Below are 13695 nucleotides of genomic sequence, written 5' to 3'. Positions count from 1 at the left end.
AAGGCAACATTTTCTATAAAAAGGCACCAAAAACGAGACACTTAGAGTTCAACCGTCTTATTTTTTAGCATGAAACTCTATCTGAAATATCTTAATGGCTTTATGAAGAGTTTGTCCATCGCTTTTCACATCGGTATTTTTTGTCATCATGTGACCCTCTACAGTCACGTGAGCTCCGATTTTAGGTCAAAATATGAAATGTCAAATTTTACCAAAAAGTGCAAGGGCAAGGCAAACAATATTTGAACTGTACAATGTTTCATTGTGTCCCTTGGTATCTATCCTATCGAAAAACTAATGCTCATTCAGTCAGATTTCTGAGATATTTAAGTTATTCATTGAAAACAAACACCAGTATTCAAAAATAGGGTATTTTTCATCATTTAATCGGAAATTTTAAATTGCCTAATGAATTACAAAGAAATGAGCATCACTTTTTAAAAACTATACAGTAAAATAAAGAATTTAAAATAAAAACCTACCTCTTGGGTTGTTGCCTTGCCCTTTTTGATTAAAAATTGAAATCTTAACACATTCATTCTAAATATAGTTTTCAAACGCATCATTGACCCGGCATGGGAGATAACTCTGTGGTACTTAATAGAGTTTGTGTACCTCGCAAATTTTAAACAAATAATACCTACGGGCTGTGCTGGGCTTTATTTCACTAAATCAAAACGGTATGCATAAAAAAAAAATCCGCGACTTTACTTTGTTTTGTATATCTTCGTTCTTTTATATGCTACACAAGACGTATTTGACACCTACCGCATTTCCTCCGTTCGTCAACAATAGGTCTAAAATTTGCCGCAACATCAATCATGTAAATCAATTGAAAATTCCCATGGTTAAAAATATTGAAAGCTTCAGTCATCTGTAATAAACAACAGACAGCCCCTATCAAAGATAAAATATTTATGCTCCCCCAGTAGACACACAGAAAAATTATCTCCAACAATACTTAGTTTTTTTTGTTTTTTTTTAATACATATGTGATTCTTTTAGTTATCAAACCTTCAACTGTTTAGGGATTCTAGACTACGTTAAAAGTTTTAAGAACAGTAGGAAGGGATTGGGGTGCTTGCTCCTGTATTAAATAACCTGTTTTCCTTTCTACAGATGTAACCCCCCCCCCCCCCCATCACTAGTTTGCCTCTGGCTCCTTTGATACCATATACCTTACTTACATGTTAACAATAAATTATTTGGGTATTGTAGCACAAATCACACTTGGAGGAGAGGGTGGGGGTGGGGGTGGGGGCTTTAGTCTCATTTTTTTGAGTTATTATCAATCCATGCGCAAACAAGATAATCATAGTAAAACCTTTGTAACCAAGAAACAGATACTCTGTTAAAGAACAGGTGAACACAATATACATGCTGAAATTTAGATCCTGTTGATGCCCAAAAACACAGACAGGCACGTAGCCAGAATGGAAGTAAAATTAATGTACACAGAGAACGGCTGGCGTCCGCTTTGAGGCTCCCAGTGGGTCGAGGGCGAAGCCCTGATGAGGGCCCAGAGGCGAAGTCCCTGGAAGCTCATGGGTTTTACCAAATATTTCATTCAAAATCATGCCATTTCGATTTTCTTTAGAACGTACAAGACATAGTAATATTGTTTTTAACACAAAGTTAAATACTTCCATGCAAATTTATTGTACATGTAAAGGCTGAATATTTTTTAAAAAGATATATTGGTATCATCTACTCTTTTTTAACTTTCAGCAACAAATATAATTAATTTCAATTCTTAACAAAAATAATGTTATATATCAAATCATATTCTAGTGAATCACAGCATTCAACGGTTGATATTTTCTCAAAGATCTTTAAAAATTATCAATGTGTTGTAGAAGAATTACAAATTAATGAATGTTTTATTTGGTTTTGGCAATGATTTAATAAAACATTACAATTTTGTTATAAAGAATTGGTAATATAAAATTTGACTTTGAATCGAAACAGTATGAGATAAAATAATTTGAAACACAAATATTTGCTGGGTGATATTGATATTTTTTCTCTTCTAATAAATCTCTCCCCCCCCCCCCTTTTTTTTTTATTTGAGAACGATGTGTACGCACCTGCGTATTTGCGTATAGGCAGCTACGGGCCTGTCAGAATACATGCAAGTAAAGATATTCAAATCTTAACAGCCTTCAAACTTTCACACCATTGTACTGTTGAAAATTCAAAGTATTATTTATCTAGAAAATTTATTTAATTAAGAACAGCTTTTCAAATTCAAAGGCAGGCTGTGAAGGGATTTCTGAGCAGATGCAAAATATTTCAAACAGTCCACAGTTCAAACAGTTCTTCTAGATGAAATCAATTCTGAAAACAAAATGAAATGCCACTATGGAAAGTTCATTGTTTTGAAAAAGTGATACTCAAAATAATGCATTGATTAACATGGAAAACATATACATGTATATAATATTTGTAACTCTACTGTTTTTATTATCAAAACATTTCAATAATCTTGATATGTATGGTATATAGCTAATATGGAGCATACCTTTTTATTTTATTGGTGCAAACACTTGCTGCCTGTTCAAATTGTTTGGGGGTAGCTACAACACAATATATATGTAATGAATGAAATACATAATGATTACTATTGTAGAATGAAATAACATTGCATTGTGCAAAACAAACTACATGTATGCTATACTATTTTTTCTGAAATTCATAAAATAAATGAAAACAAACTTTTGATGTGAAACTTTTCTGGGAAATTGAAACCTATGGTATTTGCAAAACTAGAATTCATTGGTTGCTAAAAGTAAAAAAAAAAAAAAAAATAAAAGCAATATACTTAGGATAACATTTAAGCCTTTCACCTATAATACAAAAATTAAAAAAAAATAACACTGGCATACTATAAAATTAATGTGAAATGCTTTAGTAGTGATCATAACCAGTGGAGAAATTGATGCATCTATTTTGGTAGTTCTGTTTGATGTAAATGCCAGTTTTAACCAGTTCTGTGACAGCTACAATGATAAAAGAATTATTCATATAAACAGTTTATAAATACATGTATATACAAATAAGACTGACTTAATGTACATGTAGTCAGACGAATGAAAATTCAAATATTTTATCTTCATTAATGTAGAAATTCTACAAATTTACAACCTAGTGATACAGATAGATAAATGTTCTACTGATAAATTTAAAATATGAATCACTGGTAAAAACTGAAATCTTAAAGTTCATATATTTTTGATTGCCAGAGGTATAAATTAAAATTCATAGGGTCTTATACTCTTGTATGTACAGTGCACATACATTGTACACTGTGCACTTTGACTTCACAAATACATGTACATTGTAAGTGTGACTGCATCTAAATTATAATTTGATATCATGACATGCTGTGCTTATATTATGTAACATGTTTGTACATGTATGCCAAAGGACAACATCATTGCATGTTTAAAAGTGTGCAACTTTCATAATTTTTGTGTGTGTGTTGGGGGGGGGGGGGGGGTACACACAAGGCACTGCATTACAGTTTGTGACGGACTGTAATAATACATCTTATTTTACATGCTCACGGTTATTTTACATCGATGTACAGAATAGTATGTGTACATGTTGATACATATGCGCATACACACCTTAATGAACAGAAGGGACCTAGGGAGGTACATGTAGTGTGGATCGTCTCAGTTTTCCATGATTTTCCGAAATAACGTCATCTTCTCATCAAAAAGATAAATAATGCCTAACGTTAGGTCTCTTATTTTATCCCTATTTTCCTTAAAGATTGCCTGACTGTTGCATTTATCCACTGCATATCTCAGCTGCTGTCGCCACGTTTTTAGATGTAAACAACATTCCGTGTCACCGAGTGCAAGCGCTTGGCTGACGCCGAATGCAGCCAAACGACACAATAAAAAGAGAATTATTTCGAAGACGTGTTGCTACCATATAAGAGAAAATCACTAGTGTTCATTTATTTAAACATGAAAATACAGACATTCATTACAGATTCTCGCAATCATCATTAAATAGCTTTTTTGAGCTCTATTTCCTTATATAGATCTATCTGGGCGGAGCAACTGTCATGACGTCAAACCTCATTATGACCTCATTACCATATTATCTTCATGTGTAGCCTTAACTGTACTGCGTATTTAAACTGATCTATTACTAACTTCTTTATAATAAAAGATATCAGACACAGAAGTATTGATTGGTTGTACAGAATAAGATAAACATTCTAAATATTTAAGGTTAACATAAGTTGTAAATAAACAATGATAAAACTCATCTAAAAATGTAGAGAACAGCTCATCCTTTTACAATTGATACTCATTTATTAGTATTTCTAAAAAAAAAAAAATCTAAATTCAACGTGCTTCATACATGTTTCTTTAGTGGTTTTCCCCCAAATTCATGTAGATCCACTTTTTTTTTTAGGGGGGGGGGGAGAGGGGGGGAATCTTTTATATTTTAAGTGAAAATGTTTAAAGGATGTCAGTCTCTGAGAACCTTTTGAAATACCAGTCATGTTCTTCCAATACGACAATTATTACTTATATAGTTTATATGTTGGTGTTATTTTTTTATTTTGTGTTACCCTGGACCGTAATGGATAAATTGCCCTCGTTGTTGCTGACATTATCTTCTGAAGCCTTTTTAACTTAGAACTTAGTTTTCTGAGCTCACTTGTATCTCTGTCTTCATTTTCAGATTCTATTTTCTGCAAGAGGGCTTGTCCTGTTTTAGAAAAGTCTGACGTACAAGATTGTGTCAACACAGATCCTTACTGCTTTGTTGAAAAAATAATTCAACCGAAAAATGGCAAAGAATGCTTCAGTGGTTGCATAAAGGCCTGTTCGTAATTGTCTCTCTAGACTTTACAATGTTTACTAATCATTGCTTCCTGAGTAATTAAAACACGTATATCATGGATTTATATTTGTAAAGATCTAGGATAAAAAGTTACTTACTATATATAGACATTGTTTCTGGATGAATTATCATTAGAGTCAACATTATACTGTTATCCAAATTTAAAGGTTGTTGACGATTTTATCGTACATTTGGAAGGCTGATTATATTTATTACCATGATTACATCTGGTAAAGTACCAGATCTATGCAATCATGGTAATAAATATAATCAGCCTTCCAAATATGAAAAAGTCTAAGAGTTACAATTTTTAAGTGTAAAACGATTAGCTCACAATTTGTTACCTAATGAAACTGAAGGTTAATTGCTGTGGTAATGAAGCTAACGATCATTTGGACGTTTATATAAATGACTGTTCTCACGATCAGCTGTTGCATTGTTAAATTGCTCGTGTACTGGATTATAGAAATGTATATATTAAACGTGAACAACACTGATATGAGACTATAGATTTCCTGCTTAAACATAGTTGATAGAAAATAAACTGTCATGAAGATGTACGCTCTTTTGATATTTGCGATCTGCATTGGAAGCTGTGCATCGGTTTTCGAACCTGGTAAGTTTTCTTCATATTTCATTTATTTAACATTTTAATACATGCTAATTTTGTTCCATGCATAAAAAAGCTGTTCTTAAAATGAGGATACATGTACAATTTAGGTACACAGACACAACATGTAGAACCTTGTAAAATGCATTACACTTGTTGTTTTTGTTTTAATGATGTTTCACATAAGGTTCACACTGGAAAATTAATTGAACTTTTCATTCATTCTTCCCACGTTAAGTTCAAATTTACACCGAGAACATTTTTAAGATACATGTAGATAGAATACATCACGTTAATTACTTCATTTTGAATCTGTGAACTAAATTATTAGTCATTAATCAGTACTGAGGAATTGTTGTTTTTTTTAATTATCCTCGAGCTCTTAATTTACAAGTGGCAATCAAAAATAGTCAGGAATTCTTACTTTTATAGATTCTGTATGAACTACAGTACAAAATTGACATGCCTAAATCTTTTTGAACAATATCCGCTAATTTTCGTTCTATATTTTATGGTGGCATATTTCGCTCCATCCCCAGCTGTCAGATAATTATGTCGACTTGTCAGATATTACAAGTAGAGCTTTTTCAAAAAGTTTACCGTCTTTAGCAACAGCCTTAAACAGTAAACTGACCTAAACCTATCAGGCCGTATAATTCTTGAAAATTTCTTGGCTTTGTATTTCTTCATTAGTTTTTTCTGACATAAGCCCTACCAAGTGAAAAGTGAACAGATGCTCGGCTGTCTCCGTAAACTTCGACTCTGCTGCCGAGATCATTCGGCAAACCTCGGCTGATTCCGATACCTTTGTGATATGTAGATGAGGTAGGAATCGGCCGAGGTGTTGCCGAGATTAGAAAGACAGTGCAAAACAATGGGAAAAAGAATACATACAAGCTGCAAAACAATGGGAAAAAGAATACATACAAGCTGTAAAGCTTGCATGCAATAAAGATCAATTCTGTTAACAATGAAAATATAGAAACTTTTTTTTTTGGTAATTGCTATAAAAAAGCATGTTATTTCGAATTAATTACTGCTAATTTCCACTGTTCATCATGTAATATTTTTTTACGATTGAAAATCTTGAAAAATTGTTAAGAACCCTCTCTACACTGCACACTAAAGAGTTCTGATTCTATTGTATTTTTATGCAGTTAGAGTGATCTGCCCTTAGATCTAAATTCCAATAAATGGAAATTTACAGTATATTACTCAATCTGTAATCAATTCAAGTATTCTTAACATTTCAAAAGACCAAGATAAATTAACTGAACATGTTATTTACATGTATTTTCTCCATGGAAGAAAACAACAGTGATTTCTGTTCTCTGGTACTGTGTTGTGTTTTAACATTTTTCCTGTGGGTAAATGCCACGTACCATATTGAAAATTAAAAAGATAAGATCAAAATTTACACCTTTATTCAATATAATTTTCTTAATGTCCAAAAAGCATTTTGCAATGGTGTAGAGAGGGTCCTTAATTAGATCATCAGAAAATTATCTCCCTTGCCTTGAACAGCATTTCAACAAATGAAATAATTGAAAATTTTCTCATCATGCAATTTCTACCAATCACAAAAGAGAGGAAGTTCATAGTCCGAAGATTGTAAAATACTTCAACTCTGTATACCGTCTTCCAAGGAAGACGGTGATAATGACAAGTAGATGTCAGTTAGTGGCTTTAATACGCTGTAAGAACAAGATAACGAGTTCTTAGTTGTAATGATTTTTGACAAGTCGGCATAATTATCTGACAAGTTAACATAAATGGGTCAAGGTCATGACACATCCTCAGGTCATAAGCAATGTTTGTGTTAAATGGAAACTCACCAAGTTTATCCATAAGAAAGATATGGACCGGACACAAATTATGAACTTTTTCTTTCAGTGACCTTGAACTTGCCTAAATGACCTTAAGTCAAAGTCGTGACACATCCTCAGGTCATGAACAATCTTTGTGTAAAATGGGAACTCGCCAAGTTTTACCATAAGAAGATATGAAACGTACACAAATTATGAACTTTTTCTTTCAGTGACCTTGAACTGTCCATACGACCTTGGGTTAAGGTCACGACACACCTCAGGTCATAAGCAATCTTTATATAAAATAGGAACTCACCAAGTTTATCCTTAAGAAAGATATGGACTGGACACGAATTATGAATTTTTTCTTTCAGTGACCTTGAACTTGCCCAAATGTCCTTGGTAAAAGTTATGTCACGTACACCCTCAGGTCATGAACAATCTTTGTCTGAAGTAGTAGATTCTAATGTTCCTCTGTAAGAAAGATATTGACCGGACGCGTTTGTACAGACAGACAGACGGACAAGGTGATTCCTATGTAAACCCCCCCCCCCCCAACTTCGTTTGCGGGTGATATAATAAATTTCAAAAATCTCTTTTTTCCAGGAAGATTGAATTGTCTTCCACCTGCTCGCTATAGAATGGGAGCTTGCCTGAACACTGATCCGTGCTGTATTGTGTCCCCGGTGTTTGTAAATGGCTGCTTTCAAGGCTGTCAGGTGGCATGTCATAGTAAGACTTTTTTCCTTTACATTATATCTATTTAAACAATAAAATGCTTATATTTGTTAAAACAATAAAATGCTTAAATTATGACGTGACAAAATTACTGCCAAAACTTTCTGTTATGCTAAACACATCACATATGCACAAACAGCTACAAAATCAAACCTTCATCATGAACTTAAAGGATGAATCGTTTAAACGTCCAAATCTGGCCCCCCGATAATTTACAAAAAATTAAATTAAAGATTTTCTACATATATTTGCCTTAATCTTTCCATCAAACATTGTAGTTTATCAATTTCAATTTCAATTTTTACCTCCTTACGCTGTAATTAGGTATTTATGTGATTAATATAGCAGGGGTATGTTGTTTACATCGATTTCTCATAGACTTTAGGCCACACCCCCATTTTGCAAGCCCATTTTTTATATGAGCGCATGGATGTTTCAAGTTGTCGTAAATACGGTCAATGTAAAGAGTTATACTAGTCATTTACTTTCATGAAAGAAATTGAAACAGTCTTGCGCTCATTTGTTATTTTCCAAAAAGGTGCAAAATCACGGGTGCTTGTCTCCATAGTAAAGGCACTTTGTTTACAAATTTCAACCCGTCTTTGACCTCATGAATAACAAGGCACTGAACACGTGACTCAAATCTATTCACTTCCACGCTTTGAGCACACCTATGCGACATTGTGTCTAGTGTCTGCGAGCCATCGATGGTCAAATCATTTTTCAAATAGGTAATTAAAATTCTGGGAGAAAATTTTTTATGATTAAGATGTGTTAAGATTTTCAGTCGATTTGTTTGATTTTTTTCCCGGTATCTATCAATTTGTATTGAAGGCCTTAGCATATAGCTTGCACTTATACTGTTTGTGTCTCATAAATACAGAATTCTAAAATTTAAATTACTGTGGGTACATATTATACATTTGCCCTTGTTCCTAAATATACATCAGTGCTCCGTTCATTGACTTGGAAGATATGAAAGATTTTTTTCAGTTAAAACTGTCATTAATTTTATAGTCCTTTATTTGAAAAACACCAATTCATCATATCTTTAGAAAAATAAATTGTTTGTTACAAGTGCACAAATGCATACTTCCCATAGAAGAAACCTTCATGGAAAGAAATTGAAGTACGGAGCGCTCAAAAAACCTGTGTATCGGATGAAAAGTCACTGGATGAATACATTTGCACAAAAAGCACCCCTAATTTGAATAGAAGGAAGCCTCATGTTTCTTCTGAAGCAAATGCTATTTAACTTTTTACATCGGCACAAAATTTCACATTTTTTTTTTTTTTTTTTTTTTTTTTTTTTTTGCAGATCATGTAAAAAAAAGTCCATGTTCGCAGGTATTTTTAAAGCATAATGTTTAAAAGCAAGAACATGCATTTGTATGACCCTTTCACATGTCCGATCAACGTAGATATAAGTAAAAAAAAATCAGCCGAATGAAAATGGGCGTTAAAAATACCTCGGAGTGATTTATTATTTATCTTACTAAAGAGAGAGAGAGAGTTTGTTAAAATCAAAAAGTACAGGAGTAGATTTCGACAATTAATGAATTCCTAAATGAGGAAGATCATATTAACTTGTCTGGCATGAATAAACAGGATTTTTTGAAACAATGCAATTTGGACTGTACAAAGTACACTGACACTGTTTCTTAATCCACCAGCAATGATACTGAAATTAAACTGACGTTTAAATTTTCACTTTCTTAACTATCTATTTTTTATACACCGAGTGTAGTTTTATATCATAATTCAACCGCCTACGTGTATTTGTTGTAGCACTCGGATTTTGCAAAATTATATATATGTCTGAAAAAATTTCTAATTATGTAATAGGCTTAAAAAAAGGTTTCTTTAAAGTATGAAAACTAGTGTATCCTTCGTTTTACGTTCTGTTTCCAAATTCCATTATGAATTTAATGTATAAATAATTTAATGAATTTCTAGTAAATCATTTCTTAACGACTCGTAAGTTAAGCAGAAAAGAAATCAAAGTTAAGCCAGCCAAATTAAAAATGTATGCTTATATTTTGTCGGTCTCAAGCATGAAAAAAGGCTTTTTAGGTGTCAGTTAATCATAAAACTTAGTACACATCGAACACACGCTAATGTATTCATACTAATCGCACGCTTGATAGACGCTCCGCCTTCTCATTCAAATAATACAATGACCTGCATAGCTATAATGGCGAAACCGGGATTTTACAGTGAAGTATGCGATTTTATTTAATCGATATAATGTATATATTGAAAGTCTCTTTCCCCCAAAAAATCTTTTATGAGTATCTATACAGACTGTGCTTGAAGACTTTAGCTATAATATAACAATGTTCTGATTTGAAAAGGTAAAATTCTGCATTTAAAAAGGGGCGAGAAAGCAGTGTTATGAGGATTCATTCTTTTAAGTTCAATTAATTCAATAAGATCAGTTAATGTGTTTTGAAATGAAGATTTCATAAATACATTGTATTTATTATTGACTCTGAGTGTCCAGCTAGGGGAAAATAATTGGATGATTAAATCGTATATTTGTTTTAAATAAAAACTGAGAGAATTTCTGTAGGATTGCTCTCATCAGACCCGTGGTACCCCTTCCTTTTCATCGCAATTTAATTTGAAATGAGTCTTTTGCCAATAATTATCAACAGAAATTTTTAAGATTAGTCTGTCGGGTTCCCCACTTTCTGTTGTATGTTTGAACACTCTCAAATTATTGTATCGAAAATGTTTTCTGCGAAAATTAAGCGTCCTCAAGTAATTATAAATAAAAGAATTTGAAATGTGTGAAATAGCCTACACCCTCCTTTTTGTTTTTTGGCTTGTCAAAGTTTATCATGTTTATTAACCGAGGTTTTAAATTTGGCTTAAAAATATAATTTCTTTTTTGAAATATACTGTAAGTATACATAACATTAAAATGTCTGTAAAGGACAAAATGAACACAGGGTGATTTTATGGATTTGTTTTAAACATGTTTTATATTTTGTTTTTGTTTTTTTTTCAGATTCTATATTTTGCGAAAGGACATGTCCAGTTTTGACAAGGTTCGATATCGAGAAATGTGTCAATTCCGATCCCTTCTGCTATGTTAAAAAAATAACGGAAGAGACAAGAGGCAGAGTGTGTTTTAGAGGTTGCATGATGGCCTGTCAGTAAGCTCTAATTAGAATCCGAGGATTCTTATCCTAGATGTGTTTCGTTGATAGATACAATGTCACAATCTGTATATATTGCAGTTTGTGATCTTAGCTCAAGATTCTTTAATGTCCATCCATTAACGTTTAGATGTCCTATTCGTATTGTTTAGGAGGATATTCCTAATTTGAGCTTTTCATCTATCATGCTTTGCTGATCATGTGTGTGTTTTTCTGATAATGCAACTATATATCTGCCGTAAGTAATAGTCTTTCAGTGTTTTCCTTTTATTTCAAAGTAAAGTGTTAGCATGGTTAGAGATCAATTGAAACAGGCATTGGTCGAGGCTTATGACGAATCTCTGTGGACCTTACAACAATTAATTTTTGGTTTTTTTAAATTTCAAAACGGCATTTTTATCAACTGAAGCCGTCCATTTGGCTCTACTTGAACGCAAGAAGACTGACTTGAAGCATTCAATCCCTCCAAGTCCACGTTTCGCCTAAACACTCGGATTTTCTTATTAACTCAAGCAAAAATGATTTTCACCAAACCCGGATTATCTTATCACTCGAATCACCTCGGCTTATTCCATCTAAATGTATGTTAGATGTAGGGTACCGAAATCTACCGAGGTTTGCTGAATGTAGAGTTTAAAACCTTCGCTTTCCCACATCAGCCCCTGGTTTACTCGCTGTATTGATTGGATTCTTTGTTCGAATACAGCAAGCCAAGTTAGCTACATGTAAACTTCCAATGCAAAATAAAACAAGACGCCCAGGGGCCACATCGCTCACCTGAGCACTTGGGCTAGGAAAAAGCAGAAATCAGTTCAGTATTGAAAAGTTTAAATATAAAAGTGGTTCGGGTTGGGGTGGGGGTTATGATTTGAACAAATTTGAATCTACACTTCCCAAAGATGCTTTTGAATTAATATGATATATAATGGCTTAATTTGCTGTTCTTAAGATGAAAATAAATATATTGATACATCCTTTATGTTCCTTTGTATAACTATGATCCCCTGTTATGGCCCCTATTTCCTCCTGAGGGTCATGATTTGAACAAATTTAAATCTACATTACCTGAGGATGCTTACATATACAATATGACTAATCATGACTTTGCTGTTCTTGAGAAGATTTTAAAAGTTTTTTTCCCTATATATTCGTATGTAAAACTTCGATCCCCCAATGTGGCCCCATCCTACCTCAGGGGTCATGATTTGAACAAACCTGAACTACCTGAGGATGCTTCCATATAAATATGACCAATCATGGCTTTGCTGTTCTTGAGAAGATTATTAAAGATTTTTCTTATGTATTCCTATGTAAAACTTCGATCCCCCATTGTGGCCCCACCCTACCACCGGGGGTCATGATTTGAACAAATTTGAATCTACACTACCTCACAATGTTTCATGTTTTCAAGCACAGTGGTTCTTGAGAATAAGATTTTTAAATGATGCCATTAATTTTTCACGAAATCATAATTATCTCCCCTTGGAAGAAGCGTGGCACTTCATCAGAACAAACTTGAATCCCCTTTACCCAAGGATACTTTGCGGCAAGTTTGGTTGAAATTGATCCAGTGGTTCTTGAAAAGCTGAAAATGTGAAAAGTTTACGACAACAACGATCAGAAAAACTCGCTTGAGCCTTCGGCTCAGGTGAGCTAAAAATTCTTGTACAAGATTTACAGTATGCCATGTGCAATGGGAAGAAATTTTAATTTGAACATACTTGAATCCACAATAACCTGGGGATGCTTCCATATCAATATGACTAATCATGGCTTTACTGTTCTTGAGATTAAGATTTTAAAAGATTTTTCCCTATATATTTCTATGTACAACTTTGCCCCCACCCCCACTGTGGCCCAATCTTACCCCCAGGGAATATGATTTGAACATACTTAAATCTATACTACCTGGGGATGCTTCCACATCTATATGACTAATGGCTTTGCTGATCTTGAGATAAAGATTTTTAAAGATTTATTCCTATCATTTCTATGTAAGTTTTGTAGTTATTAATGAAAAATAAAAAGAAAACAAGAGGCCCATGGGCCACATCGCTCACCTGAGTAACTTTGGCCATGCAGTTCTATATCACGATTTCCCCCCTTGTAATACCTATTGTGGCCCCGCCCTACCCCCAGGGGTCATGATTTGAACAATTTAGAATCTACACTACTCCAGGATGCTTCCACATAAGTTTCAGCTTTTCTGGTCCAGTGGTTCTTGAGAAGAAGATTTTTAAAGATTTTTCCTATTTATTTCAATGTAAAACTTGGATTCCCTATTGTGGCCCCGCCCTACCCCCTGGGGTCATGACAATTTAGAATCTACACTACTTGAGGATGCTTCCACATAAGATTCAGCTTTTCTGGCCCAGTGGTTCTTGAGAAGAAGATTTTTAAAGATTTTTCCTATATATTTCAATGTAAAACTTGGATTCCCTATTGTGGCTCTGCCCTACCCCCAGGGGTCCTGATTTGAACAATTTAGAATCTACACTACTCAAGG

General features: G+C 33.5%; 1 protein-coding gene across 1 annotated transcript; it reads left to right on the top strand.

Moving 5' to 3' along the window:
• The first annotated feature begins 5209 nt into the window (after positions 1-5209).
• Positions 5210-11217, top strand: LOC133190035 (uncharacterized). Its single transcript, XM_061325506.1, has 3 exons — positions 5210-5485; positions 7894-8019; positions 11039-11217. Exons 1-3 carry the CDS (start codon positions 5419-5421, stop codon positions 11188-11190), a joined length of 345 nt encoding a protein of 114 aa, XP_061181490.1. The 5' UTR covers positions 5210-5418; the 3' UTR covers positions 11191-11217.
• The last annotated feature ends 2478 nt before the right edge of the window (positions 11218-13695 follow it).

The sequence above is a fragment of the Saccostrea echinata genome, unplaced genomic scaffold (genome assembly GCF_033153115.1).
Source record: "Saccostrea echinata isolate AGI-Se365-2 ecotype Australia unplaced genomic scaffold, CSIRO_AGI_Sech_v1 ptg000020l, whole genome shotgun sequence".
Lineage (NCBI taxonomy): Eukaryota > Metazoa > Mollusca > Bivalvia > Ostreida > Ostreidae > Saccostrea > Saccostrea echinata.
The sequence above is the reverse complement of the archived record's forward strand: the minus strand, read 5'-3'. Positions and strand labels throughout refer to the sequence as shown.